The sequence below is a fragment of the Natator depressus genome, chromosome 2, assembly GCF_965152275.1.
Source record: "Natator depressus isolate rNatDep1 chromosome 2, rNatDep2.hap1, whole genome shotgun sequence".
Lineage (NCBI taxonomy): Eukaryota > Metazoa > Chordata > Testudines > Cheloniidae > Natator > Natator depressus.
The window spans coordinates 241229650-241255887 of NC_134235.1; the positions used below are offsets into that span (position 1 = coordinate 241229650).

At 38.4% G+C, this 26238-nt stretch overlaps 1 protein-coding gene across 3 annotated transcripts in view; it reads right to left on the reverse strand.

Annotated features, from left to right (window-relative positions):
• The window catches only part of WDR37 (WD repeat domain 37), a 65987-nt gene that overhangs the window by 29541 nt on the left and 10208 nt on the right, over positions 1–26238 (reverse strand). For all 3 annotated transcript variants that reach the window (XM_074946240.1, XM_074946241.1, XM_074946242.1), the window contains 7 exons: positions 24424–24601; positions 18050–18146; positions 13994–14089; positions 13767–13831; positions 8477–8612; positions 6748–6819; positions 1717–1761 (listed from right to left, as the gene is read on the reverse strand). In XM_074946240.1, coding sequence (XP_074802341.1) covers positions 1717–1761; positions 6748–6819; positions 8477–8612; positions 13767–13831; positions 13994–14089; positions 18050–18146; positions 24424–24561 — 649 coding nt within the window. In that variant the 5' untranslated portion in view covers positions 24562–24601. The remainder of the gene's footprint in view (positions 1–1716; positions 1762–6747; positions 6820–8476; positions 8613–13766; positions 13832–13993; positions 14090–18049; positions 18147–24423; positions 24602–26238) is intronic.

Sequence of the window (26238 nt, forward strand, 5' to 3'; positions counted from 1 at the left end):
TTCATGAGGATTTGAGGCCCTACAGTGATGCTAGAAGGAGGAGGATTGGTAGAAACAAGGGTACACTCAAGGTTGGTGTTAAAACTTTTATCAGATAATTTCCTACCTTCAGCATTCTGGGTTTATTTCTTTCCATTATAAATTCACTTCATACTAGAGGACAGTGTAGAAATAGCTAGAGGTTAAGAACTTTGCCATTTTTCAGCATCCCATATCTCAAAAGTGGCTTGTTTGAGCAACTTCAAATTAAACAGAGAAAACTCAGCTTTGGCTTTTGGAGGAAGGAAAATGAGGTTTATAATTGCTACAGTATTTCAACCTTACTGCTATTAGGGCTCTACCAAACTCATGGCCATGAAGAAAACGTCACAGACCATGAACTCTTGTCTCCCCTATGAAATCTGGTCTTTTGTCTACTTTTACCCTGTACTATACAGGTTTTCATGGGGGAGACCTGAAGGGGGTCCCACCCCAAAAAGGGGCTACTGGGTGGTGATGAGGGGGGGTTTTAGGGAGAGGAATCACAAGGTTATTGTAGGGGTGCCACCACTAGCAGCAGCGCAGAAGTAAGGGTGACAATACCATACCGTGTCACCTTTACTTTTGCGCTGCTGCTGGCAGCGGCGCTGCCTTCAGAGCTGGGCTCCCAGCCAGCAGCCGCCGCTCTCCAGCTGCCCAACTCTGAAGGCAGCGCTACCACCAGCAGCAGCACAGAAGTAAGAATGGCAATACTGCGACCCCCCTACAATAACCTTGCAAATCCCCCCCACAGAACCCCGTTTTGGGTCTGGACTGCTACAGCTACACCACTGAAATTCATGATTTCAGATGTTTAAATCTGAAAATTTACAATTTTTAAAATTCTATGCCCGTGAAATTGACCAAAATGGACCTGTGATTTTGGTAGGGCTCTAGCTATTACATAACTCTAAGCTTGAGCAGATTCAACTATAAATGCTAGAGAAAATCCACCACAAAAGATTGTCTGGGAAGAAATATTTACTTTCATAGGTATATATATGGTCCCCATAACCCTTGTATGCCTCCCAATCTTGAACATGTTTTTCCTCATCACCCCTGTTTAGCAGGGAAGTTCCATTATGTCCATTTACTTATGGGGAAGTAAGGCACAGAGATATTAAGTAACTTGCCCCAGAGGTCACACAGGCAGCCTGTAGCAAAACAGGCAACTGAATCCTAAAGCTAGCACCTTAACTCTGAATCATATGAACCATAGGATTAACCACATCCTACAGATTTGACCACGATGCTGTATTGACGATGTTATGCCAATGAAAAAGTTGTCACACTCATAACATATCAGCCACTATACAGAGAATATCGTTCCATTATTGCCTTTTGAAGTCGATAGTTTCTTCATTAATATTAAAAAGTATCATTAGGTTTTTCTTTATTTGAAGAAAATTAGAATAGAAAATAAAAATGTAAAATGGCAATGAGATATTTATTATTCCCATCTGCATACTAAGGACTACTAGATATTTCCCAAATCAGAAAAGACATGATCTCTGCACCAAAAGCTTATTAAATTAGAATGAGTTAATAAATAGTAGGGAATTGGAGAGGGAAAGATGGGGGATAACATCAAAAATATCTGCTACTCAGCAAGAGTTAACACACAGTGTTACAGTAAAGAGTGGTTTGTTTTTACTTTCTTATGACTAGCACAATTCACGAAACAAAAATTCTACATACCTGTAAGGGCTACTTGCTCCGTTGGATGGAACTTTATAGAATTTACTGTGTAAAACAAAACCAAATTTTAGGCGAAAGTTACAGGAAAAAATCTTTTAGAAAAGAAGTCAGCTTAAATGGTAAAAACATTTGAACAGTCAAATTTTATCCTGAAGGCTTGTGATAAGATAGTATGGTATAAGTACTAGTCAGCATAGATTTGTGAAGAACAAATCATATCAAACCAACCGAGCAGCTTTCTTTGAACGGTAACAAGCCTTGTGAACAGGGGAGAAATGATGGATGTGTATATCTTGACTTTCAAAAGATTTTTAATAAGGTCTTGCATGACCTTCTTATATAAAAATTAGGGAAATACAACCTAGATGGAACTACTATAAGGTGGGTGCATAACTGTTTGGAAAACTGTTCACTCAGAGTATTTATCACGGGCTCAGGGTAAAGCTGGAAGGGCATATCGAGTGGGGTCCGGTTCTGTTCAATATCATCATCAGTGATTTAGATTATGGCATAGAGGGTACGCTTACAAAGTTTGTGAATGTTACCAAGTTGGATGGGTTGCAAGAGCTTTGAAAGATAGGATTAAAATTCAAAATGATCTCGACAAACTGGAGAAATGGTCTGAAGTAAACAGGATGAAATTCAATAAGGACAAATGCAAAGTATTTCACTTAGGAGGTAACAATCAGTTGCACACATACAAAATAGGAAATGACTGACTAGGAAGGAATACTGTGGAAAGGGATCTTGGGGGCATAGAGAATCACAAGCTAAATATGAGTCAACAGTGTAACACTTGCAAAAATAAAAAAAGGGCAAAACATTCTGGGATGTATTAGCAGAAGTGTTATAAGCAAGACATGAGAAGTAGTTCTTCTGCTCTACTCCACGCTGATTAGGCCTCATATAAGAGTATTGTGTCCGTTCTGGGTGACACATTTCAGGAAAGATGTGGAAAAATTCAAGAAAGTCCAGAGAAGAGGAACAAAAATGATTGAATGTTGAGACCTATGAGGGAAAGGGTTTGTTTAGTCTGGAGAAGACTGAGGGGAGCACATAAAAGTTTTCTAGTACATAAAAGGTTGTTACAAGGAGGAGGGAGAAAAATTGTTCTCTTTAACCTCTGAGGATAGGACAAGGAACAACAGGCTTAAATTGCAGTAACAGCAGTTTAGATTGGACATTTGGAAACACTTCTTAATTGTCAGGGTGGAATAAATTGCCTAGGGAGGTTGTGGAATCTTTGTCACTGGAGATTTTTAAGGACAAGTTAGACACCTGTCAGGGATTATCTAGATCAGGGGTTGGCAACTTATGGCGCACATGCCAGTTTTTAAATGGCATGCTGCTGTCTGCCAGACCCCGGCAGACAGCAGCATGCCATTAAAATTCCTGCCCGGCCTGCTCTTTTCCGCCCCCCGCCCACCATTCTCTCCTTGCAGGGCAGGCAAGCTCCCCCCACACCTCTTTTCCCAGCATGCTGGATTCCTGCCCCTCCTTCTCTCTCTCCCTGCGGCCCATCAGCTGACGGCCCTTGCTACCGAGGGGAAGAGGGAAAAGTGGAACCGAAGCACACTCTCTGCTCCGGGGACCTTGTGGAGGGAGGTGGAATTGGGGATATTCCCTCCAGCCCCCTGCCGGGAGCACCCCCACGTACACGAACATGTCATGGCTTAAAGTACTTGTGTACGACCCCAGCCCACACCCCCAGCCCTCTGCCCTGATTCCTGCATCCCCTCACAGACACCCCTGCCCCCAACCTCCACACCCCCCAGCCCTGACCCTGCACCCCCCTCACACGCCCCCAGCCCTCTGCCCCTGACTCCTGAACCCTCCTCACACACACCCAGCCCTCTGCCCTCACCCCTGCACCCCCCACACACCCCAGCCCCATGCCCTGACCCCCGAACCCCCCCACAGCCCCAGCCCTGACTTCAGCACCCCACACACATACCCAGCCCCCTGTCCTGAGCACCAAACGGGAGCTCCTGCACACACACCCCCCACATTCCTACCTGCACCCCTCACACCAAATGGGAGCTGCCCAGGTAAGCGCTCCACACCCAAACCTCCTGCCCCAACCCTGAGCCCCCTCCCTCATTCTAGCTCCTGGCCAGACCTGCCCCCCAACCTGCTCCTTCACCCCCAGCCCTGGTCTCAGCACACTCCCACCCTCATCTCAGTGCAGAGAGAGGAACAAAATGGCTAGAACCAGTGAGAAGGTAGATACCTACTCTATGTGGACAGGGCCAGGACCCCCGACCGGCAGCGGACTCAGCGGGGCCGGCAGCCGGGACTCTGGCTGACAGGAGCCGGCAGACGGAACCCCAGACTGGCAGGGGACTGAGCGGCAGTGGGCTGAGCCACTCAGCCCACTGCTGGTCTAGGGTCCCGGCCGCTGGCCCCGCTCAGCCCCCTGCCAGTCTGGGGTTCTGGCTGCCAGCCCCCTGCCAGCCGGGGTCCCTGCCGCAGGCCCCGCTCAGCCTGCTGCCGGCCTAGGCGAACGGAACCCCAGGCCGGCAATGGGCTGAGCGGGTCGGCAGTGTAAGATCAGCATTTTAATTTAATTTTAAATGAAGCTTCTTAAACATTTTGAAAACCTTGTTTACATACAACAATAGTTTAGTTATACAATATAAAGACTTATAGAGCGAGACATTCTAAAAAACGTTAAAATGTATTATTGGCACGCGAAACCTTAAAGAGAATAAATGAAGACTCGACACACCACTTCTAAAAGGTTGCCGACCCCTGATCTAGAGAATACTTAGTCCTGCCTTGAGTGCAGGGGATTGGACTAGACCTCTCGAGGTCCCTTCCAGTCCTACAATTCTATGATTCTAAAATTATTAGCCTCATAAACCTAAGTAGACTAGTTTATACACAAAGATAAAAGTTTCTCACTGTGACTACAATTAAATAAGCCACCTAGTGGATACAGCAGAAATATTTAATGTTTAATGACATGAGCAAGTAATACAAGTAACCTCAGGATTCCTTATGGCTGGCAGATGGACCTTTTTCTACTTTAGTGAAAATTCCTTAAGATCCACATACATTTGCAGGACCATAGAAGTCTTCACACTAGTGTTGAATAATGTAAGGTAATGAAGAACTCTTTATACTAGAGTTATTGTGTTAAATTCATTTTTACGTTTGAATAAGGAATGTACACTAGATTTCATGCTAGCTTTTTCATCTTCCTCTTTGGCCTCAGTAAAGAATTAGTTGTTTGCTGAAGGACTTCAATCAAACAACTTCCTACAAAGTTACTAATAAGTGCTGGTGAAACATCATGTTAAATAGAACATAACCTTGCAATAGCAGAGGCCAATATTAGGCCTACCAAAGTAGAATGCCAATAAATCTTTTAGACTATGTTCCAACAGCTGAGGGTCAAACATATTTGTTCACTACACATTTCTAATAATTTTTTTTGTATCTGTATATTGCCCTTCTGAAATGCTTCACGAAAAAACTGTCACTTAGAGTAACTACTCTATTTAGTAAAAAGTTGTTTAATTTTTTAGAATGCCTGTAATTTAAAAATATTATGGAAATCTTTTAAACGAGTTCTTGGGGTTTTTGTAATACATTTACAAAGCTAGCCCTGAAATTGTTTATAATTATTAATTCACAGAATCAATTCCACATTGCAATGATTATTGCTGTTCTACTTTACATCTGATGTATTCCATTTTAATTGCTCACAGAGTATGAATTAAGAGAGTCATACAAGTCAATGAGAATTGTATTAACATGATAATTTAGGACCTTCATCGTGTTTAAGTGTTCTGCATATAAACTAAATAAATTTTAATTGTTTGTTTTAATAAAATTGACTAGAACCTTTATAACTTTCACATTTAATTACTTAGTAACTCAAAAATGAACATCTGTAAACAAATGAAGTGATTGAAACTTTCAACATGATTTTTATAAAAGCTACCATATCCCTGGCAGCTTGAGATATTCAAAAGCCCAGGTAGTAACAAAGCATGTTTTAATTACAATATTATTCATTTTTATATGTTTTCAAAAGAATCAAATACATTTAAGAGTTACCTATTATACGCAGGGCAGGCATCACCTCCCATTATCAGGTTTGCCAGATGCTTCCCATCATATGACTCTGTTTTTGACTGCTTATAACTTTGAAAAACTAATTATTCAGGCTAAAATTTTCATGCCAGGTGTCTGCCTCCAAGTGAGTATTATTAGATAATTTCAGCCAAAACAATTCTGCAATTTCCAAGAATAAGGCTAGGAAAAAAAGATACATTTTGCCCATGTTAAAAAAAATCTGTCAACTTTCTTTGAGAGAAGCTAGCATTCTCCGCTTTGGTGCAAGGACTTGAAATTTGAAGACAGGAATGCTGTTATGTCAAGGATGTGCCATTTGCGATTCCAGTGAAAATCCACCTGTGCAAGCTTTATTTGTCTGCCTTGTGCATATGCATTATGATAAGATGTGATTATGTAATTAAAGACTTTTTTTTTTCCCATACGATCTCTTTCATTCAGTGCACAGGACAGACCTTCTTTGGTAATGAATCAGCATTGTGCAGCACTGTACGCTATTTTCTGTTGGACCTGTAAAATGGAGATAATATCTCCTCATCTCAATGGGGGATTGTAAAACTAAGTTCATGCTTGTGGAACACTCAGATATTATAAATTAAAGGTTGCACAGGCCATCTTGATTCTAGCATATTCTACATTTGGAGTGCATGACTTGGCAATCTTAATAGTGTTCTTTTAACAGTTTTTGTCTGTATAATGCATTTTATTCTCAACATTGATAGAAGTATTTTACAGGTTAGCTTTAAAGAGGAGCATTGTCAGAAAACATTTTTATAAGACAAAGATCAGGGAAGCTTTACAATGGAATTTTCTAATAGAGTTGGGAACATTTATAATGGAAGGCATTATAGAAAGATTAACATGTATGTACGTGTATATGTATACATACATACACATACATATATATGTGCACCCAAACCCCACTCCAAGCACCTTGTATGCTCTTACCTGATCCAACATGCCCTACATATTTGACAAGGCACTTTCCTGTTTCTATACTCCACAGCAAGGCAGTATGGTCTACAAAGGTTAAAGCAGAAGCATTTGTAAGCATTTCAAGTATATGCAAAATTTTATTTTTCAACTACTATTATACAAGCCTTACAGTGAAAAGCATAATTGCTAGCAGGACAAATGAAATAAGCTTCAATTGACTAAGTACTTAAAGGAAAGCTGCATTGTATTTTCAAAGTTTCCATTCACTGCAACTTGAAAAAAATGGTTAGTGTCAATTATAAAATTTAACAGGAAGCTGCTACTTTAAATCAAGTTAGTTTGAGATGAGTTTTGACAGGCATGTTCTACTTCTAGAAGCTGTATTCTATTACTTAGAAAAAGATGAATGGAACTATGTACCCATCAATTTTAGGCTGTTTTTATGCCTAAAACATTAAAAACAACTGAAGTGATGGGGGAAAAAAAAAAGTCAACTTAAACGGAACCCACAAGAGTGTTTGCTTCATTCACTCAAGAAGGCCTTTCAACAGATAGGAGTCCTCAGATTGCAAGTAAAGAGCATCCAAGATGATCTGTTGCAGAGATGCAACAAAAGGAGAAAAGATGTTTCTAAGTTCAATCAGGACCTAAAACATACAGGGCTTTGTAAATTAAAACAACTCATTTGTACCTAGAAGCAATAGCCAGTTCAGTCTGTGGTGCACATATGGTAAGTGCTCCATACACTGAACACCACTAAGCATCTCCACATGCTGATCTACTCTCCAAGGTAACACCAATTAGAACATATTATCCAACCTAGAGGTAACAAAGCTTTACTTTCTCAGTGTCCGTCCAAGATAGGGGCTGATATGGAGGTGATGCTGCTGTTGCCAAAAAATATTTAAGTGTGAACTGACAGCTGTAGTATCTGCCTCGCAACTGAGGGAGAATATACATTAATAAGGTCCTCAATCTGTGATCCTTACAGATCTTCAGCTGCTTCTAGATGCTTAGGTAGCATCAAAAACCAGGATTACTTTCAACTGTATGCCTCAGACACCATACAATTAAATGTATGGAAGCAATCACTACTGCACCTGTGGATCCCACAGAAACAAAGAAGAGAAGTGTCATCACTATATGAATTATACTGCTTCCCAAAGGGCTCATTAAACACACACAAAACCAGACACAGGCTATATGTACACAGTTAACAATAGGTCATCTCCCTCAATTGTAGTATCCCATGTGAGTACCCTCCAAGTTAACAACAACCCAAAATTACCTTATGGGACTTTTGAGAAAAGAAGGGAAAAAACGAGCTCCCTAAATGATACTACATCCATTCCTTTTAACACACTGAATAGCCATTAAATTGTAAGTGGATCACCGCTAACTCAGGACTGAAGGCTAACACGCAACTAGGATACTTGAACTTTCCCACATATATCCAGGCTAAACAGAATTTCAGATAAATTCATTTCATTTTGTTTAGAGAGTTTAAGATGCCAAACCTCCTTAATATAAATCTATCATCAGGGTAACTATATAAACTACTTGAAAGGACAGTTAGCCAAACAAATGCAATTAAATCAAGATCTAAAATAAAAGACCCATGAAGACATTCTCATATATAGAACGCAACTAAGCTTTCACTTATGCTTTAAATCTAATCACACTACTTACTAAATCAAACACAAACATTGTGAGAGATACTGGAGTTAAAACAAAACATTACCAGCAGATGCCGTCCCCAACACCACTGGCTGAGTTTTCGTGACACTGACATCCCAAATACCATCCCTGTGGCCAACATACTCCTTCACCAGTTGACAGATTGCCCTCGATGTTGTAGTTTTGAAACTGGATACAATCTATAATAGCAGAAAGAACAATTTATTTTTCCTATCAATTGGCAGATAATTGTTAATCACCCGCCCAAAAGGCACTATGCACAGCCTTTGTTAACATAAATAGGTAACATTTTTCTCATAGTTCATTATTTATCAAGAGTTTCTTGACCTTTAACTGCAGGAAAATAAGTCTTTTGATGCATATGCTCTCAATGTTTTCTTATGAAGACAATGGGACAGATTTTGTCCTGGGTTAGAATAATGCAATACAAATGAGATGGCACAGATACCACAGAACAGAATTTGGCCCAATGTCTACGCTTTCCATTCAGTTTGGTAGGAGGTCCTTGGTTATAAGAATTTCCCTTCCCCTCCCCACAAATGGTTATGTGCCTGAGGGTAGCTTGTATTTTGCTGTCTGATGTGAACTGTATTGTATTATATAAGTCTGGGAAAATTTGTTTTCCATACAATATGTAGAGCTGCCAAAAATGTGTAAAAAAAATTCCAAAAATGTTAAGCCACTTTTCTTCAAAATTGCAAAAAAATTCAATTAGTTTTAAGTCTTTAACATTTTGCAGTATATAAGAATTAACCAGGAAGCATATGCAGGCAGTTCAATTTGCATGATAATGAAGCATTCTTTCACAAAAGTGTCAAAAAATCAGAGGCTAACAAAGTTATATCTGAGCCACTTGCTGGTCACATTCCCTTAGATTCAGTGCTGTTATGAAGAACATTTTATTAAATCAAAATTAGTATTTAGATAAGTATTAACAGAACAAGAAAGCAGATAACAGAACCAAGGGAAAAAATACCCATCTTACAGGAAAATAAATGATTATATTAGTGCAGGAATGCTGAACACAGTGGTGACCCATCCATATTAGGGTATCTGAATCGGATAAATTCCAGATCAAAGGGAAGTGGAAGCAAGATAAAAATAAAATTTGCCTTGCCGGAGCATGACAGAGACATGCTGAAACTAAGCATGTACAAACAGAAAATCCCCCAACATAAAGGGGATAAAAAACAAGCTTCGCTCATTTATGATGTAGGTACTACTCCTTCATTTTCACAAACTTTGGGGCTCATTTAACAAGTGTACTATGAGGAAGATGGCACCCCAAAGTTGGGTACAAATTCTGTAAATAATATATCCTGAAAAAATTCTTAACAAAATTATAATTATGAACAGATATTTTAAGTTATGTAGTCAGACACTGGTTAATTGAAACCCTAAAATGTCTGGAATTAAAAGCAAATAGGATCTTAAATAATTCTACATTTCAGCTACAAAGAATTTCCTCTATCAGAGGTTTTACTCTGGAAAAATATTACTAAGAATGAAGTCCTATTAATCTGTAATGACTGAACTAGACAAAGACATGGAATTCAAATATCATGTGATAAAACAAAGTGAAATTGTTCCAGGAAAGAGAGACTTCATAAATAAAACAGAGAAAGCCTGGAAGAATATTGAGAATTAAAATATTTCCAAGGTTTTTTTGCATGTTGTCTTCTAATGATGAAATCCTCTATAAAGTCAAAATTTAATTGTTAATAAACAGAACAGCTTCAAATCAACAGAAGCAACAATCACTTAAGGATGCATTTAAAAGGAAACAGGTTAATCCTCACAAAACAAGGTAGAGATTAGTAGTTTAACCATACTGCAGAATTAATCAAAAAACCTTCAAGACAATCTTAAAATGCAGCTTTCAGATTTTAATATACTCCTTAAAACAAAATGGAGCCATGCATGCAAAGCAGAATAGTAGAAGGAAGTTACAGAAAAAGGACTAACATACCTCTCAACTGTTTATCATTTCAAAGTTACATATATACACACCTTTCGGCTCTTGAGCCCACACTGCCCCCTTGAAGATGCCATTACAAAGTAACCTAGGCGAAGTTATTTTATCTTCAGTTTTTGAAAATGATTCTGTCAGTTTAAGTTCTTATGCATTTTCTTCCCACTGTCATTAAAGTCTCTCTGGAAAAGAGCTTCAGCAAGGCAGGCTTGTCAAGCCACGTACTTAGACACATCATAGTTTGAGCATCTGGCATTTGCCTTAATTTTTAAAGCCCTTTTTAGTAGTCATTGCTATATTCTTCTATTAGAAAAAGCCTTAAATTACTTACTCTTCAAGAGTAAGAATTATGTAAAAAATGGTGCCCATAGAGAAGAGCTAATTATTTACCTTGTAATTCTGCTTCTCTGAAAACCATTTGGCAGAAATTCACTGATCCACTTCCCACAGATTTGATGGGTTTGTTTCAGGTGGTGTTTATGTTTGAATTCTAAGTTTGTGGTTTCTGATTTTGAGCCATGATTTTTTCTATGCAGGAGTTCTTTGGGGATTGTCTTAGTTTTCGGGAAGGAGCCTTCCCAGCACCCCACCACCACCACCAATTAAGAATTGACTGTAATTTTCAAACACAGTAGCTGACTCTCCTCAGTTGGGTGTGTGGCCAACACTGATAGTTGACTTGCACCCAAGACCACTATTACTGACTTAGTGATAAACTTTTAAAGCCTGGGCAGTTTTTACTGTGCCACACTGGGGAGCTAAAACTCAGGAATAAGAATTCTGTAACAAATATCTTTACAAGAGAGATAACAAATGAAATCTGTTTTCCTTTGCTTTCTCCCACTTCAAACACAGGTGGTTTTATTTACTGGAATATTTTACTACTACTTCCACCTCCATGAACTACGGTGCAAAGAGGAAGCAAAAAAGTTATTCAAATACCACTGAATCGATTAAAAAACCCCTTTCACGGGAGAAAACTTTCAAATATACCTTACGTGGATATTAATTTAAGATTTACCTATTAAAAATATGCCCTGTCACTTGCTATTTAAGATACTTTAGATAAAGTCTTCTTTCATAGAACTGCTCACTTTCACCTTCTTGATCTTGTATTGACGTCTTAATATCAAGCCAGTTAAAAGTTATTTCCATTTCGAAAGGCGGATGTCAAAATGGCACTTAACTACACTACAGCATCAGTAGAAAGAAGAATGAAGAACCTGATCAGTCAAGCCCAATACAGCAGTCTGACACTTAAAGTGGAAAATTGAGGCTCCATTCCCTCTGACTTAGCAATGCAGTTGCTATCCTACAGCTCTTTGGCAGATTCCCCTATGGAGTTTGAGTGCAAGAGAATTTTTTTTAACTTTAATTTTTTTTATTTTTTACATATATTATTCTGTATATCTTTCCTGAACTTCTGTCTCTAAGCGCATTGTAGTTTCTTTGTTTTACAGAAGCCAAGGAGTGACTACATTCCCACTCAGAAAAGTGACTGTTCAAAATGAGCACACTCCCACAAACTGCAGAGGTTAAACTCAGCAGAACACTGTGGGAAGAGATGCTACCTCCAGTGCACTCTTTTTTACTCTTCTGATTCATTGTTTTGTATATACAAGCAAGAGCAGTAAATGAGTAACAATGAAGAGTGCGAAGTCTTCTGACATGGCACAGTTGACAGATATGATACCCATGAAAAATTATGAGATTCTGCATGTTCCACCATTCGCCACTACTTAGCTGTACATGCATATTGGCACACTGGGAAGCAAAGCAGTTACCCATGAGTCTCCACCCCATATTTCCCAGCTTCCCACGTAGAAGTTGCGAGGTCCACCTGCTTTGCCTGGGAAAGAATTTGAGTGCTACATTGCAAGCAATTAAGAGAAGATAAGTATTCAACACCTGCTTTACAAACAGTAATTTCTGCATATTCATCAAAATGAAAAGTACTATTCTGTGACTACAAAATAGCTGTACAATTAATCCTATGTTGCCCATATTTTAACTAGCCTTGTTAATGAATTTGCAACTTATGCATTACAAAAAATAGGGGTATATGCTCATCACATTAGTACATGCAGACTGGTCCACAACAATAGGAACTTTATAAAAGTCTTCAGGGAGTAAAGGAATAAACTTGTTAGACTGGAATAAATAAAAACACAATACCTCATTCTTATCCTTTTGTTTCCCCGTATATGAATTTTGTCTAAAGAAATCCATGCACATTAAATACAGACTTTAAAGCCAGCCCAGTGCATCTCCTTACTTTTTATTTATCTAGATTATATACAAAATATTAACTTTGAATCACCCAAAAAATTAGCACTGTGTTAATTTTTAGCATTTACTTTCTTATACTAATGTTTTCCCAGCTTGTTGGCAGGCCTTTGAGATTGTCAGACTAATTCAAGGGGTAAAAGGGAGCAGAGAAGAGAGTGGGGCCTGAAAAAGGTGCATAAGGTTAGGTCTGCTTCACCACACTGTATCCATGTTCCCACACTTCCAAGTAGAGCAGTAAATGGCTCCTGTAAAAATCTCCCACAATGCCTCTATACTCCCACAGCAGCACATAATGGAGCTAACCATGGGAACAGTTCAAGGATTTAATCTACAAGGTCGGGCACCATTTTTCATTGCAAACACCTCTGCTGCCCTTCCCCATGAAGCGACCAATGAATGACCCTCACGCCAAGCAAAAAAGAGCAGTGTGTAGACATCTAGTGGTTTGGGAATGGGAGGGAGAAAAAGACGGGTAGATAAAAAAACAAAGTACAGGAATACAGAAAAATAAGACCAAAAATGGAGAGAAATCTCAACTTGGGGACATAAATGGTAACACTGTGGCAACTGTGAAGAGACACAGTGCAAGAAGGGGTGCCTATCTGCCTATTGGAAAGGAGCATGATAGAGAGGTTGGGAACTTGAAGATCAAGAATAGACAACCTGTGATAGGAGAAAGCTCAAAACCACACTACATAGACAATCAACCAGTTTAAATCAATTCAGCTGCAAGGCCTTCTAAGGATAGTTTTAGAGGTCATTCTCAAAGAAGTCCTTAGTCAAAACTTAACAGTTAATTTTGTATTTTCAACATGAAAATAACTCTTTTGTAGTTTACACTACCATAAAATCCCATACTCCAATTTCTATTAGCGTTCTTAATCATATTTTCCAGAAGTTTAGTATAGCACTTCTGAAGTGAGGGATAATTGCTGAATCCAAGATAGATACTTTTTACTAGGCATGTTTATTTACAAATGAAACTATACCACTTAACATACAATACATTATCATGTAAAAACAGCCACGTTAGTCTCATGAACGTTAAGGAGAGGTTTAGTTTGTCTCATACCTTGCTGGTAGATGCCTTGTAAGTGGTCTTCAATTTCTGTGAAAGCTGACTGGTACTATGACTGGCTGTTGAGACAAATAAGTTCAAAGGAAAATATTTCGGGTAATAAGTTTGTTAACCTATTTGTGCAATGGTATCAATTCCCTTTAACTAAATTGTAAATTTTGTTAAGCTAAGTAGGAAAAGCAAGCTACAGAAAACCTAATATCTGTTAATATTTATCTTACCTTTTGTTTTCAGTTGTCCTTTGCTCAGTTCAGCTCCGTCAATTGTCTGTCCTTCAACTGCTAAGCGCTCATTAAGTGTATCGATCTCTCGACGTACTAACAGTAGCAAAAAAAGTTAATATAAATAAGCAATTAAAAGCACATCATTAAAATACTGTACTCTAAGGAATTTTGTGGTATTAAGTCATCTATTTTATGTTATGAGTCACAAGAGTAGTTTATTATATTCTTATAAAAGCAGTCTGCATGTTCTAAACAAAGAAAAAATGTCATGCTGAACTTCCCAACCAAAGATAAACCTTGACCCAGGTTCCAAGGAAACTTTGCCACTTCTCACTACAGTTTGCTAGCTGATGTGACCGAACATTAACAGGACAATACCTGTAATGTGTGTAGAACTCATGCATCAAAAACTCCACTCAAAAAATGGAAATTTGGGAAGTGAATGTAAGTCTGTGGCCTCATAGCAGTTATTTCATCCACAATTAGCAAGTCATTTCCAGGTTCTATTAAGTTATAAAGCAGAGTTTTTCCTTCTGTATGCTATTGATTTGAAGCTAGTGCATTGCTGAAAATCAAAAAGATACTGTAGGGCAACAGCATATTGAAGCTAATAAGATTAAACAAGAACACTCATTACTCCTGGGGGAACTATGCGCTACTGTGCATGCGCATAATTAATAAGCCACGCATATTTTAAATTTTTTGCGCAAAAAAAGCTTCTGCCAAAAAGTTACTGCAGTTCCACCTTTTGCCCACCATAGGGCGCTGTGGAACTAGAACACAGCAGCTCCCAACCTGCCAAGAAAGAGAAAGAGCCTGCAGAGACTTCTTCACTGGTCAGGAGACAGGGGCTACGGAGAGACAGACAGCGTGGGAGTGCTGGGGGGGTCAGAGAGGGGCTCATAAGGGCTAGTGCGGGATGACAGACTGGGGCAGGGGCTGAATGGGAGTGGAGGTGCAGGTCCACATAGGGACGGGGGAGGTGGTTCAGGGACACATAGGGACGGGGGAGTGGCTGGGTGGGGGGGACATGTGGACAGGGGGTGCAAGGACACATGGGAGAGGCTGGGGTCAGCCAGAAGCTCCCTAACAATCCCTCCCAACCCCCACAAAAAACCTGTTTCATACTTTTCCCACCCATACCAAACACTCCAAGTTCACACCCAGGCTCCTTCCCAGCAATTTACTTCCCTTTCCCTCAGCACTTCTGTTACCCCTGACTCCCCCCAGCCTTTGCTCCGTTTCTGTGGAGTGCAGGAAAAACTGTTCTGTATAACAGTTTAAATGAATTATTACTCAAGAATTCTGTATTAATATGCCTAGTAAGGAATCCATTTGTCAAAAAACATTCCCTGACCCTTTGTTGGCTCTTTAGTTACAGACATACTCGCTGACAGGTATTTTGAAATAAATGACCAAAAATAATTGAAACTGGTGTGATTGTATTGTGTTATTCTGACAAATAAAATATGCAGAATTTTAAAATATTGTGCATAGAATTTTTAATTTTTTGGCACCGAGTTCTCCCAGGAGTAACTCGTTTTATTCCTAGAAGTATCTTAAATAAGATGAACTTATTTTTAAAAGAAGAATTCAATGTTTGTACTATACATTTAATGTGTTTCATTCAAGTGTTCCATAAACATTTACTGTAATACAGAAGTAGTTTTTGCATGTAAGCATAAAAAACTATGTTCACAACATGAATGAAAATCTCAACAGCACCCCTGATACTGTGTACATACAGTATTGGACAATTTACTTTTACCATTACTTCTCTAAACCACCCATACTAACCATTTGTACTATACAATTTTTTATAAGCAGGGCTGGTAGCACCACTAACTAAGGTTACCCAATACTTCCTACGATAAAACACAGTTTTCAATGTTTTATACCTTTGCCAAACTTAATTGCTTGGCTGAAGTTTTCCATGCCTGGTGTCTGCCTCAGGCTAAAGTTTATTAGAAAATTTCAGCCAAAATGGTTCAGCCACTTCATATTTTTCCCTGGCCTTGTTCTCTGTTTTGCCCAACTTCAATTATGCGAACTTTTTCTTTTAAAAGCTCTTACCCGTGTTTTAGAGCAGAGACTTGAAATTTGGCAGAGTGGCCTTTGTGCCAGGGATGTACAGTTTGCTGTTTCTGTGAAAATCCATCAACATTTGGCCAAATTACAGGCATTTGAAAAAAAATAGCAAGTTTGCACATACTCAGTAGAAACCTAGATTTGAGCAGCTAAATTCCCTGAAGATTCCGTCCACAATGGCAGTCTCCAGCCAAGAACTGAGCAGGACTTTCCCTGAAACCACAGCTCTGGGTTGCTGGAGGCTGTGCCAGGTCTGCGCACCTAAATTGAGATCAGGGACACACTCTCCCCTGTGCTCTCAATGACCACTCTGCTGGGCTCAGGCAGCATGGAGGAGGAAGCTGGTTGATTTGAATGTAGAGGGAGACAAAGCAGACCTGTTGGTTCAGTAGAATTGGCAAAAGGAGCCCAGAGGGAAAGGGAAGAGGGACTGGCTGGACAAGGAGAGTAGGACTGGGAGCCAGTAGGTGGAAGAGGAGACAAATCAAATGAGTAACTGGGGAGAGAGCCCAGGCAAGGAGACTGTGACAATGGGTGCAGGAGTGTGTGTATGTGGAGGGGGCGGGATGGACACTGAAATTAGACACGGAGCTTTGGATGGGAAGCCAGAGGGGATGGGGAACATGCGTGGGACGTAATGGTAGGCCAGGGCGGGGACAGAGATCAGATGAAGAGCTGGGAGGAGAAACTGCGACTGGCTGGGCACTGGGGCTGGAGACAAGGAGCTGGGAATGACTGGGCAAAGAGACGGACTGGGATTAGAAGCCCGAGTGGAGAGTGGGACTAGCTAGATGAGTAGAATGGAACTGAGACACAGAGCCAGGGTGGGAAAGAGAGAACTGGAACAGTGACAGATGGGGTCATACTGTGGGGGAAAAGATGGAAGCGCACAGTCCCCTCCAGAGTCTGGAATGGAACCCAAGACAGCCTGGTCCCATCATTCCTCTGTCGTCAGCAAATACCTGCAAAACCCACTGGCAAAATGTCCCATATTCCCCTCTAGTGCTAATTTGCACAGAGGATGGCAATCTACTATTGCTACCAGTTACTCCTAATTACAAAAGGTGTGTGTGGTGGCTCTGAAGGTTCCAACCCTGCTGATGAATGATGTGGGTGTCTACTAGATGCCAGATTTTTTTTTTCTGTTTGCTTTTTAAAAATACCAAGAAATTACACACACAGTGTTCAAAGAACTTTAAGGCTGCAGAGTTGAACACTCAAAAGTTAGGAAATATCAGAATTAAGGTTTGCTGTCCAAGCTTAATTTGAGCCCTTGTGTATATGAATTATGATGCAGTCTTAAATTACATGATCACATACTTTTTTTCAACCAGACCCTAGGCATTTCCCAACTTTTGAGTGCTTGACTTTGCAACAATGGTCTTTTAATTTTTTTGTGTGTATAATATATACTAACTGATCAGAAAACCCCAGGTATTGAATAATGCTAATATATGTATTGTGAATCCTCTTTACTAAAGTAGCCCACACCAACAAAAAATAATGGTCTGTAGACACACTAGAACTATAATCCCATCTGATCTCACAACCGAATCAGGGTTACATCCAATTAATACCCTGACTGGAGACCTCTAAGAACACCTGTGTCATGCAGGAAGCTGTAGCGCTGATATGGGAGACAGCAGGCTTCCCTTTGAGTCAATACTGAAACAATTCCCCAGTATGGTGCTTAGGAGCACAATGCTGTCAGAGTTCTATCTTTCAGGTAAGACACCACAGGAGTCCTAATTCCTTGTGGAAAAGATCCCAAGGCACTTTTTCAGAAAAGGGGCAGACTCCAATTTACGGATATGATTTTAGGCGGTTTGTAAATCCTTCCCAATGAAAAGTCCTAAATAAGGGTACATTACTTTCTAGCATACAGAGTATTTTATGACCACAATGAATCCTACTATAATCTAATTCCTTATAGTTGTTTTCAAATTATAAGAAAACCATACTCACATTCCAAATTTTCAATATAAAGGTTTTCAAACTCTCGCTCTATTTGCCCAAAAAGCTCCAGAAGTGTATTCCGAACAGATGAAGGAAGTTTAGTATCCTAGAGGGGAAAAAATGTTAACACTGATACCAAGTTTTAAGTTTACTTCTTAAAAAACTATCGGCAGTTAATTCTGTAAATATTGCAGTTATGATATAATATGAATGTTGGGGTGCTGAGCACCAAAGATATTTGTTTTAATAAAGAAAATCATTTCTGAACATTAGTTTGTTAGCAGAGCATTTAAATTATTTTTCTACTGTAGCATGCTTATATTTTCACTTAGTCTGATGCTGAAGAGTAAGACAAAATATGGTACTTTACTGTGGTGACCTGAATTTTTTAACTGGTATTTTGTTTAAATAAAGCTATTCAATACCTAGTAAGTTATAGAACTTACATCATATATTTTAATTTCTTATTACATTTTTAATAGAGCAAGTCAGCAGATACATGGGCAAAAGTAAAAACATTAATTCTTCAAGTAATTTTAGCTGTAATAATTAAAAGCCTGAAACCCCAAGACTTCTTGGAATCACAAGTTCAACTGCTGTCAACTCACATCCTCCTGGCTGCATGAGATTTTTTTTTTATTTAAATTCCAAAGGAAAGTTTGCTTTTAACAAAACATTCTCCAGCAGTGTTGGCACCCCAAATAATGCAACATTATGATAACTGGAATTAAATTGAAGAGAAAGGAGTTTATTTTCTTTGTCCAAGATAAACTTTCAAGTTGAACTGAAAGAAAGAACAGAAGCGGAGCCAACATCCCTGCATGTAATGTTTCTGCACCAGCCCAAACACAGTGTAGCTGACAACCGGACTCCATTTTCCTCTCGTCTACAGCCTTTGATACCACCATCCTCCTAATTACCCAAGTTTTCAACTTGTGATTCTATTCAGGTCTCTCCCTATATATATATAGGCTGTAAGCAAGTCACATCTGATTTCCTGACATCTCAAAATCTCAGTCATTCACACCTCCATGGCTAAAATTCTTGCTTCCTACTGACTACTACAGCCCCTTCTTGCTCTGCTCAAGTTCATGAAAAATGCCATAGCTAAAATCTTCTTTTCCACAACTAACACCACTCCCTCTCAAGTGTTTCACTGGTCTTCTTTCAGTGTCTACATCAAAATTTCCTCATTCTCAGCTTCAAGATTTTGCACAGCTATCCACTGCCTACCTCTCTGTTCATTTCTTCCTACTCCTCCGCATTACCTTCACTCTGTTCAAGTCTCCTGTCCCACTGTTCCTTTTGTATCATTTCATGCTACCTTAATGCCGTCTAAATTCTCTTCATTCAAATCCCTATTTAAAAAAAGGGAAAAACTCACCAACTTTCCACAAAACCTACCCAAGTTAATCACCATAAGAAAATTATTCTCCCAACTTTCAGCAAAAACACAAGTGTGAGTGGCGCTGAAACCTAAAAGTGTAGCTTCCCAGACCTAACTTAAAGGAGAGGAGATGTTTACTCTTTCAGAAAGAGCTTTCTCACCTAGTAATCTGGCGTCTTCAGTTAAACAGGTTTCAACAAACAACTCAAAGGTATAAACAATTTGACTAAACCTTCCCTTGTAAAAGGGAAACTACAGCACCAATTTCAATCTCTTAACTCAATCTCAACAGTTCTCCCATTCTCCAGTACAGAGGAAAACTGGTATTTGTAATGTGAAACACAAGCAAGAAAACTCTTGGGCTGTATTTTACACATAATAAAGTAATAATGGCTTCATTTTCCACACTGTTTTCCCTGTAAAGGAGAAATATCAAACCTGCTGGGTTAAATGAATTTCTTATTTTCTGCTAGAGAGCAATTTATACCAAGATGCTGCTTGTTTTTTCCTGTGTAAATGGTTTTATAAATTAAAAGTGTGTGTATTATATTATAGCTTAAGGTGTTTCCAGTTTATGAAGTAGTCATACCTTGGAAGTACAAAAAATGAATAAAAAAAGTTGAAGAGTTTATTTGCTTGAGAGGTGGTTATTACCTAAAACAGGAAGCACTCTCCAATTGTAATAAACAAAGTATCAAATTAAATACATACAAAACAAAATGGGTTGCCAAACTTCAAAAAACATTCACTTTGAACAGTTAGCTATCCTGGCCACCCATCATCCATCTCCTCTCTCCTTTCATCTCATTATTTCTAATACATCTCCTTTCCTCCCTACAGATCATCAAGACTCTTCTCTTCATAGTAAATGCAACACATTTCTTTACGCAGTATTCAGAACTGAATTCAAACAGATGAGCTGGGATACTTCCCTGTATACACAAATGTGACAGTTATTCAAGAGAGGAAGGGTGTTCTTGTGGTAAAAGCACTGGACAGGGACTTAAATGATCTAGGTTCAATTCTAAGCTCTGCCACAGAATTCCTGTATTGACCTTAGACAAACCTCTTGTTGTTTCATCGGCCCATCTGCAATATGGGGATATGTAGTACTTTTCTCCCACTCTATGTCTTATGTATTTAGATAGTAATGTCTTTGGGACAAGCAATTTTCTCACACTCTGAGCAGTGGGATTTCTATGTGCTGTTCATAATACAAATAGTTCTGCTTCCAAGGCCTTTAGCTGCTTTGCTGAGAAGAGGTGAGTAAACCAGAAGAAAGTAGGTAATGAATCAAAACGATTTAGCTTCTTTAAAATATATCATTTCACTTTCATCAGTTTTACAGGACATTTTTTGTTTCATCAGCTTTACAGGACATTCTCTCATACATGCTGGAATCTCTTTAGATAGAGTGAAGCTGAAACAACTGTCTGTTGAAGACAAACTACTTAGAATTGCTAAATACAAAAGTGTACTAGAGAAGGAGGATTATAAATAGCCAGAACAGAGTGAAAAACAGCTATACACAGTGATTATGCAAATCAGTTACCTAGACTCAATGAATTGCCTATTTGGGGCAAAATTGTGTATTTATGTCTCTGTTAAAATATCCTTGCACTACAGATGAGACATTTCTCTTTCCTTTCTTCTGTTGTTGATATTACACAATAACTGAAGGTGAGCTATTAATTGTGTGTGTTATATTTTCAGTTTGCCACTTGTATGTTTTATTTTAGAGAAGTTTTCACTAAAGTGAGAATTATTACACTCACAAGATATAAAGCAGCAAATTTAGTAATACCTCTGAGTGCTTTAAGCATATGGGAAATAATTTCCATAGCTCAAAACTCTGAGCCCTTAAACCACAATCATCTGCCTGACCAGGTGTTCCAATAGCCAGTAAAAGGTAAGTAAACTTAAGCTTCTCCAGAGGTACATTTATCAGACACTCCAAATGGTGATGTCTCTGGAAAATGGGAACTAGCAAGACATGTTATAAATAGGATAAAGACCACCAAGTGACAGCATCTCTTAAATCCATATAAACCTATGTTAATGCAATATTAAGGCTGAAAACTGAAAATAATCTAACATCAACTCACCTACAGGAGTTATCCTGTGCACACCTGGATAAGTTTAGGTTAAAGTATGCAATACATGCAATGTAGCCACAATTACACTGAAAACATTAACTAACTTCCAGACTCATGTTTCAATTTGCAAACCTCAGAACGGGATTCATCACAAAACATTTTATAAAAAGAAAAGTGAAGAGGCAAAATCCAAATTTGTAATCATTTAAATTTCAAACCTCTGCCTCTATTTCCTATTTTAAGAAGCTACAAAGAGCACATTGTGCAGTCTGGTTTCAAAGTGGTAGCCATGTTACTCTGTATCAGCAAAAACAACAAGGTGTCCTTGTGGCACCTTAGAGACTAACAAAATTATTTGGGCATAAGCTTTCGTGAGCTAAAACCCACTTCATCAGATGCATGGAGTGGAAAATACGGTAAGCAGGTATAAACACACAGCACATGAAAAGACCCCCCCAGTTAGTAAGGCAACTCCCATCTTTTCACGTGCTGCGTATTTATACCTGCCTACTATATTTTCCACTGAATGCATCTGATGAAGTGGGTTTTAGCCCATGAAAACTTTTGCCCAAATAAATTTGTTAGCCTCTAAGGTGCCACAAGGACTCCTCGTTGTTTTTGATTGTGCAGACTGTATCAGGCAAAAGGAAAACAGAGCCAGGCAACAAAAGCAAGTGGGTGTAGTCCCAGCTTCTGTTGTGAAGATGATAATAAAATAGGGGCACTCTAAAATTTAGTTCAGGACCTATCTACTAGCAGAGAAAAGGGCACTACCAACAGGCTGCACTGTCAGCTGCTTCAAAGGCTGTTTCGGAGAAAGCCTAAGCACTCAGATGAAAGGTTGAGGATAAAAGGCTCCCCAAGAGGCAACAACAGCTTACTTCACTTGGTGGGGAAGTGTACGCAACCAGGAAGTGAAGTACGTAGAGTCAGCAGTCACTGAGGACAGAGCAAGTAATACTGGAGAAACCACTATAGGTTGGGGGGGGGGGGGAACTTTTTGGGGGTGGGGGTAGACGGGGGATGACGACTAAATTTCAGCAATGGAACAAATTACCATATATTTTCATAAAATAATAAAATTTCATCTAATCGGGATACCAAGGGGATTGACTTGATGACCCAATATACGTGCCAACTTTAATCAACCTCTAGTCTCAAAAACTACTTCGTTTTTTGTAGAAACAAAAAACGTCAGAATTTAATGTCCCAGCACAATCCATGACAAGACAGGACTGTGGATAGACAAGAACAACTGTTAAAGAAGGGAGACAAATTAATCAAGTGTGATCTACAAACAAACTTATACTGAAACAAAAGATGTGAATTTAAATCAATTTAGTTACCTTTAGTGCAAGTTAGCTAAAAATAACTTGAATCACTTTTACTGTGAAATAAAAGTGTCCACACACAGACTTGATCTGAAATAATCTGTTTTATAAAACAGATTTAATTAAAAGTTTGTATGTAGACCAGCCATTAGACAGTGTCATACAAATGTGCTTGTCAGCAGAATTTAGCAAATTTACCAGGAGCCTACAACTAAAGAAAGAGCCCTAGTCAAGATCCTTAACCTAGGGTTAAAATGTAATGTAGACGCTCAAGCCCAGGGTTCCCTGACACAGGTCAGCTAACTCAAGTCCCACTAACCCTAGGCTGACATTGTTGGGCAGGTATACCCTTAGCTTAACAGCCTGCTAACTGTTTGTATTCTTTGATATTAAACAAAACTTCCCATCTTTAAATATTTACCATATAAAAATACAAAATGTCAGCAGCTCTTAACCTCTCAAGCTTTGCCCTTGTTGTCCTGGTTGCTTTTAGACCAATGCCTGGAGTAATCCAAAATAACCTTTCTGCTCGGCCAGTATCTCAGCTGTCCCTTATCACTGCTTGTTTAAGTCAGGAAGGAAGGTAAGAAGATAGTCTCAGAAAGGACATTACCTACTCAGTACTTCAGAAAATATGAGACAAAAATGGATGTTTTATATAATGAGCTGAAAAAATACAGACTAACTAAGGTTTAACTTTAAACACAGTGAAGGTTTCTTTAGAAGTAAGTTACAAACTAATCCAAAACTTAGAAAAAGCTAGTTACCAACTCTAAATGAGAAACCTTATGGGCTTGATTACAAGGATTTTTGCTTCTGTCTAGCAAAATGAAGCAATATACCTTTGTCTCCACAGAAAGGGTAACTTTTCAGAGAGACTTGCACAGTTAGACCTATTTTTCCTTTGAAGATTTGTGACTACAAAGAAGTTCATGACTTCTTTTTCTGATATTTTGTTCTTAATATTTCAAAGTCATCTCTCCTGGACAATCCAGTTAGAAATCTGATATTCTTTGCCAAGTCCATATTGCCCATTATATGAAGTTAATGGCTGTTTGGAACTTAATTGCATTATGTTCTTCCCACCCCATTTCCTTACAAATTCTACATTTGTACTGGAAGAGTTACTAAAGCATTCAAAATCACTTCAGGTTAAAATGGAGTCAAGTTTGTATCTGTTACCAGAGCTCTGGGCAGGTAAATGAAAGTTACACAAGAATCCTGGATTTGTCATTCTCTGCCCTAAAGGACGTGCACAATGATCTCATTTATACTTGAGCTGATTTGTACAGACTGTTTTTAACACGGCTTGATTGTTAAAACCAGCTTCCCAATAAATGTGGCTAGGCTATGTTCTTAGGGACATTTATTTTATGGAAGGGTATTACAGCATAATTTGTAAAGTTTTCCCATTAACATTTGTCCACTTAAAGTTCCAGTTTAACTATATATTCTTCATGACTTAAGTCTGTATTTATTTTTCTGTACACAAAGAAATAAGACAGTTCCATTATTTATTTGTAAAGAGTTTTAAGAAATTAGTTCTTGAATATCAATCTGTTCATTTACCTGCCCTTCCAACATCTCTCTTTGCAATCCCGTCCTTTCTTGCTCAGAACTGTTGGTTCTTCGTATAGAAAGACTGTGCGATTTGCGCTTCTGCTTTGCTTGCCGAGCAGTTGCACAACTTCCACTTTCTGTGGGCATTACTTCAAGGAAATAACTTCACTGAGGTGCCTATGATAAACTAAGGACAAGTATTAAGCATTACAATTTGCTCTACATAACAGGCCACAGTAAGAAGTATTTCTTGGAATGGAAACATTTAGGTCTATTGAATTCTAGTTTTGTTTTAGATTTCATTAAGCCCTTCCAGGAGGGACTGATTTCTATTAAAGTTACAGCTGTAATTTAAGTAACTAATTTTTAAGAGTTTAAATATATGCATCTGAATAATTAGAAGTAGAGAATGGAATCACATTACACTGCACTTTTTCATTCGTTACTAACCCTCCACAAAATGAAAAAAATAATTTCACTATCTTGTGATAACTAACAACTTTCCAAATTAAAATCTAGAGATAGCTCCAAAATGCTTCCAGGAAACAACCAATATTCATATTGTATTTCACTGAAACACATGCAAAGTTAAAACCCAGCTGGAAAATGGAAGTACAGGGACTTGATAATTGAGGGACACTGTCAGGTTGCAAAATATATAAAACCACGGTTTGTTCGTCTACACAATTCCATAAGTGTGCTTGCTTTTTACCTCTAATGATAGTAATTTAAAGTAAGGTTGAAAAATTTGAAAATCTAGTTTTTCAACATTCACTCAGCTTGTAGAGAGAGACTAGCCTTGTCAGTTTCACGTTTGTTTATAGTCAATTTAATTTAATTTTTAATTAGTCAAAACATTTCTATAAATATTAGGTTTCATAAGGCTGTTTAAACAAAAGCCAAGTTATATACCTGACAGTATCTCTTCAACTAAATTTACTATGCATGACCCACTGTGTTTCTCAATTTAAGAAAATCAAATTATTTATTGCATAAACTATTGGAATATATACTTTGTTGTCAAAAATTTAGTTTAATTTTGAAAAAAATCCAGGAATTATAACAGTTTTAAAACTGGTTTCAGTATCAGTTTCAAAACATTTAATTTTGTGCAATCTCAGTTTTACTATAAAGCAATTCAAATAACTTAAGTTCTCACTGATTTAAAACTTTGTTGATAATGTAACATTGAGATAACTGGAAAACATATTCATTCTCCAGCCTTAATGATTTCTGAAAAAGTAATCACAACCCAAAGAATAGCTGCAGTAGTCTGCAGAGCAAAAGGAGAGCAGAGTTGGCACAGCTATTAAGGTTGAGCTATTAACTAAATTTCCTAAAGAAGTTAATCAGAAGAAAAATTACATCAGATCCATGGCCATCTCCAGTTTAAGATCTGCCAAAATACTGAAGCTTGAGCAAGCTAGGAATGAGCACCATCACACTCTTTATAAGATTACATGTTAACTCATTTGGTTTTCAGCATTTTTAAATCCTGCATTATCAAATATTCAGCCAATGACAAAAGTAACTTACTGAAAATTATGGACTAAGTAGACAATGTCCTTCAAATTGCTTTGATTTTTATTTATATATATAAAAATCAGTGTAAAAAAACAGTCTGCAGTTAAAAAAAAATCTGATGGACTCCAACCGTTAGTTAAGGCTTGAATGCTTGCTCTCGCTCTCTCTCTCTCTCTCTCTCTCACTCACACACACACACACACTCTCTCTCTCTCTCCTTACTTAAAATACAAAGATTATTTTTAGAGGTTTTGGGCCCCTTGATGTATCGTCTGTTCTAGGAGTCCCACTAAACTTCCA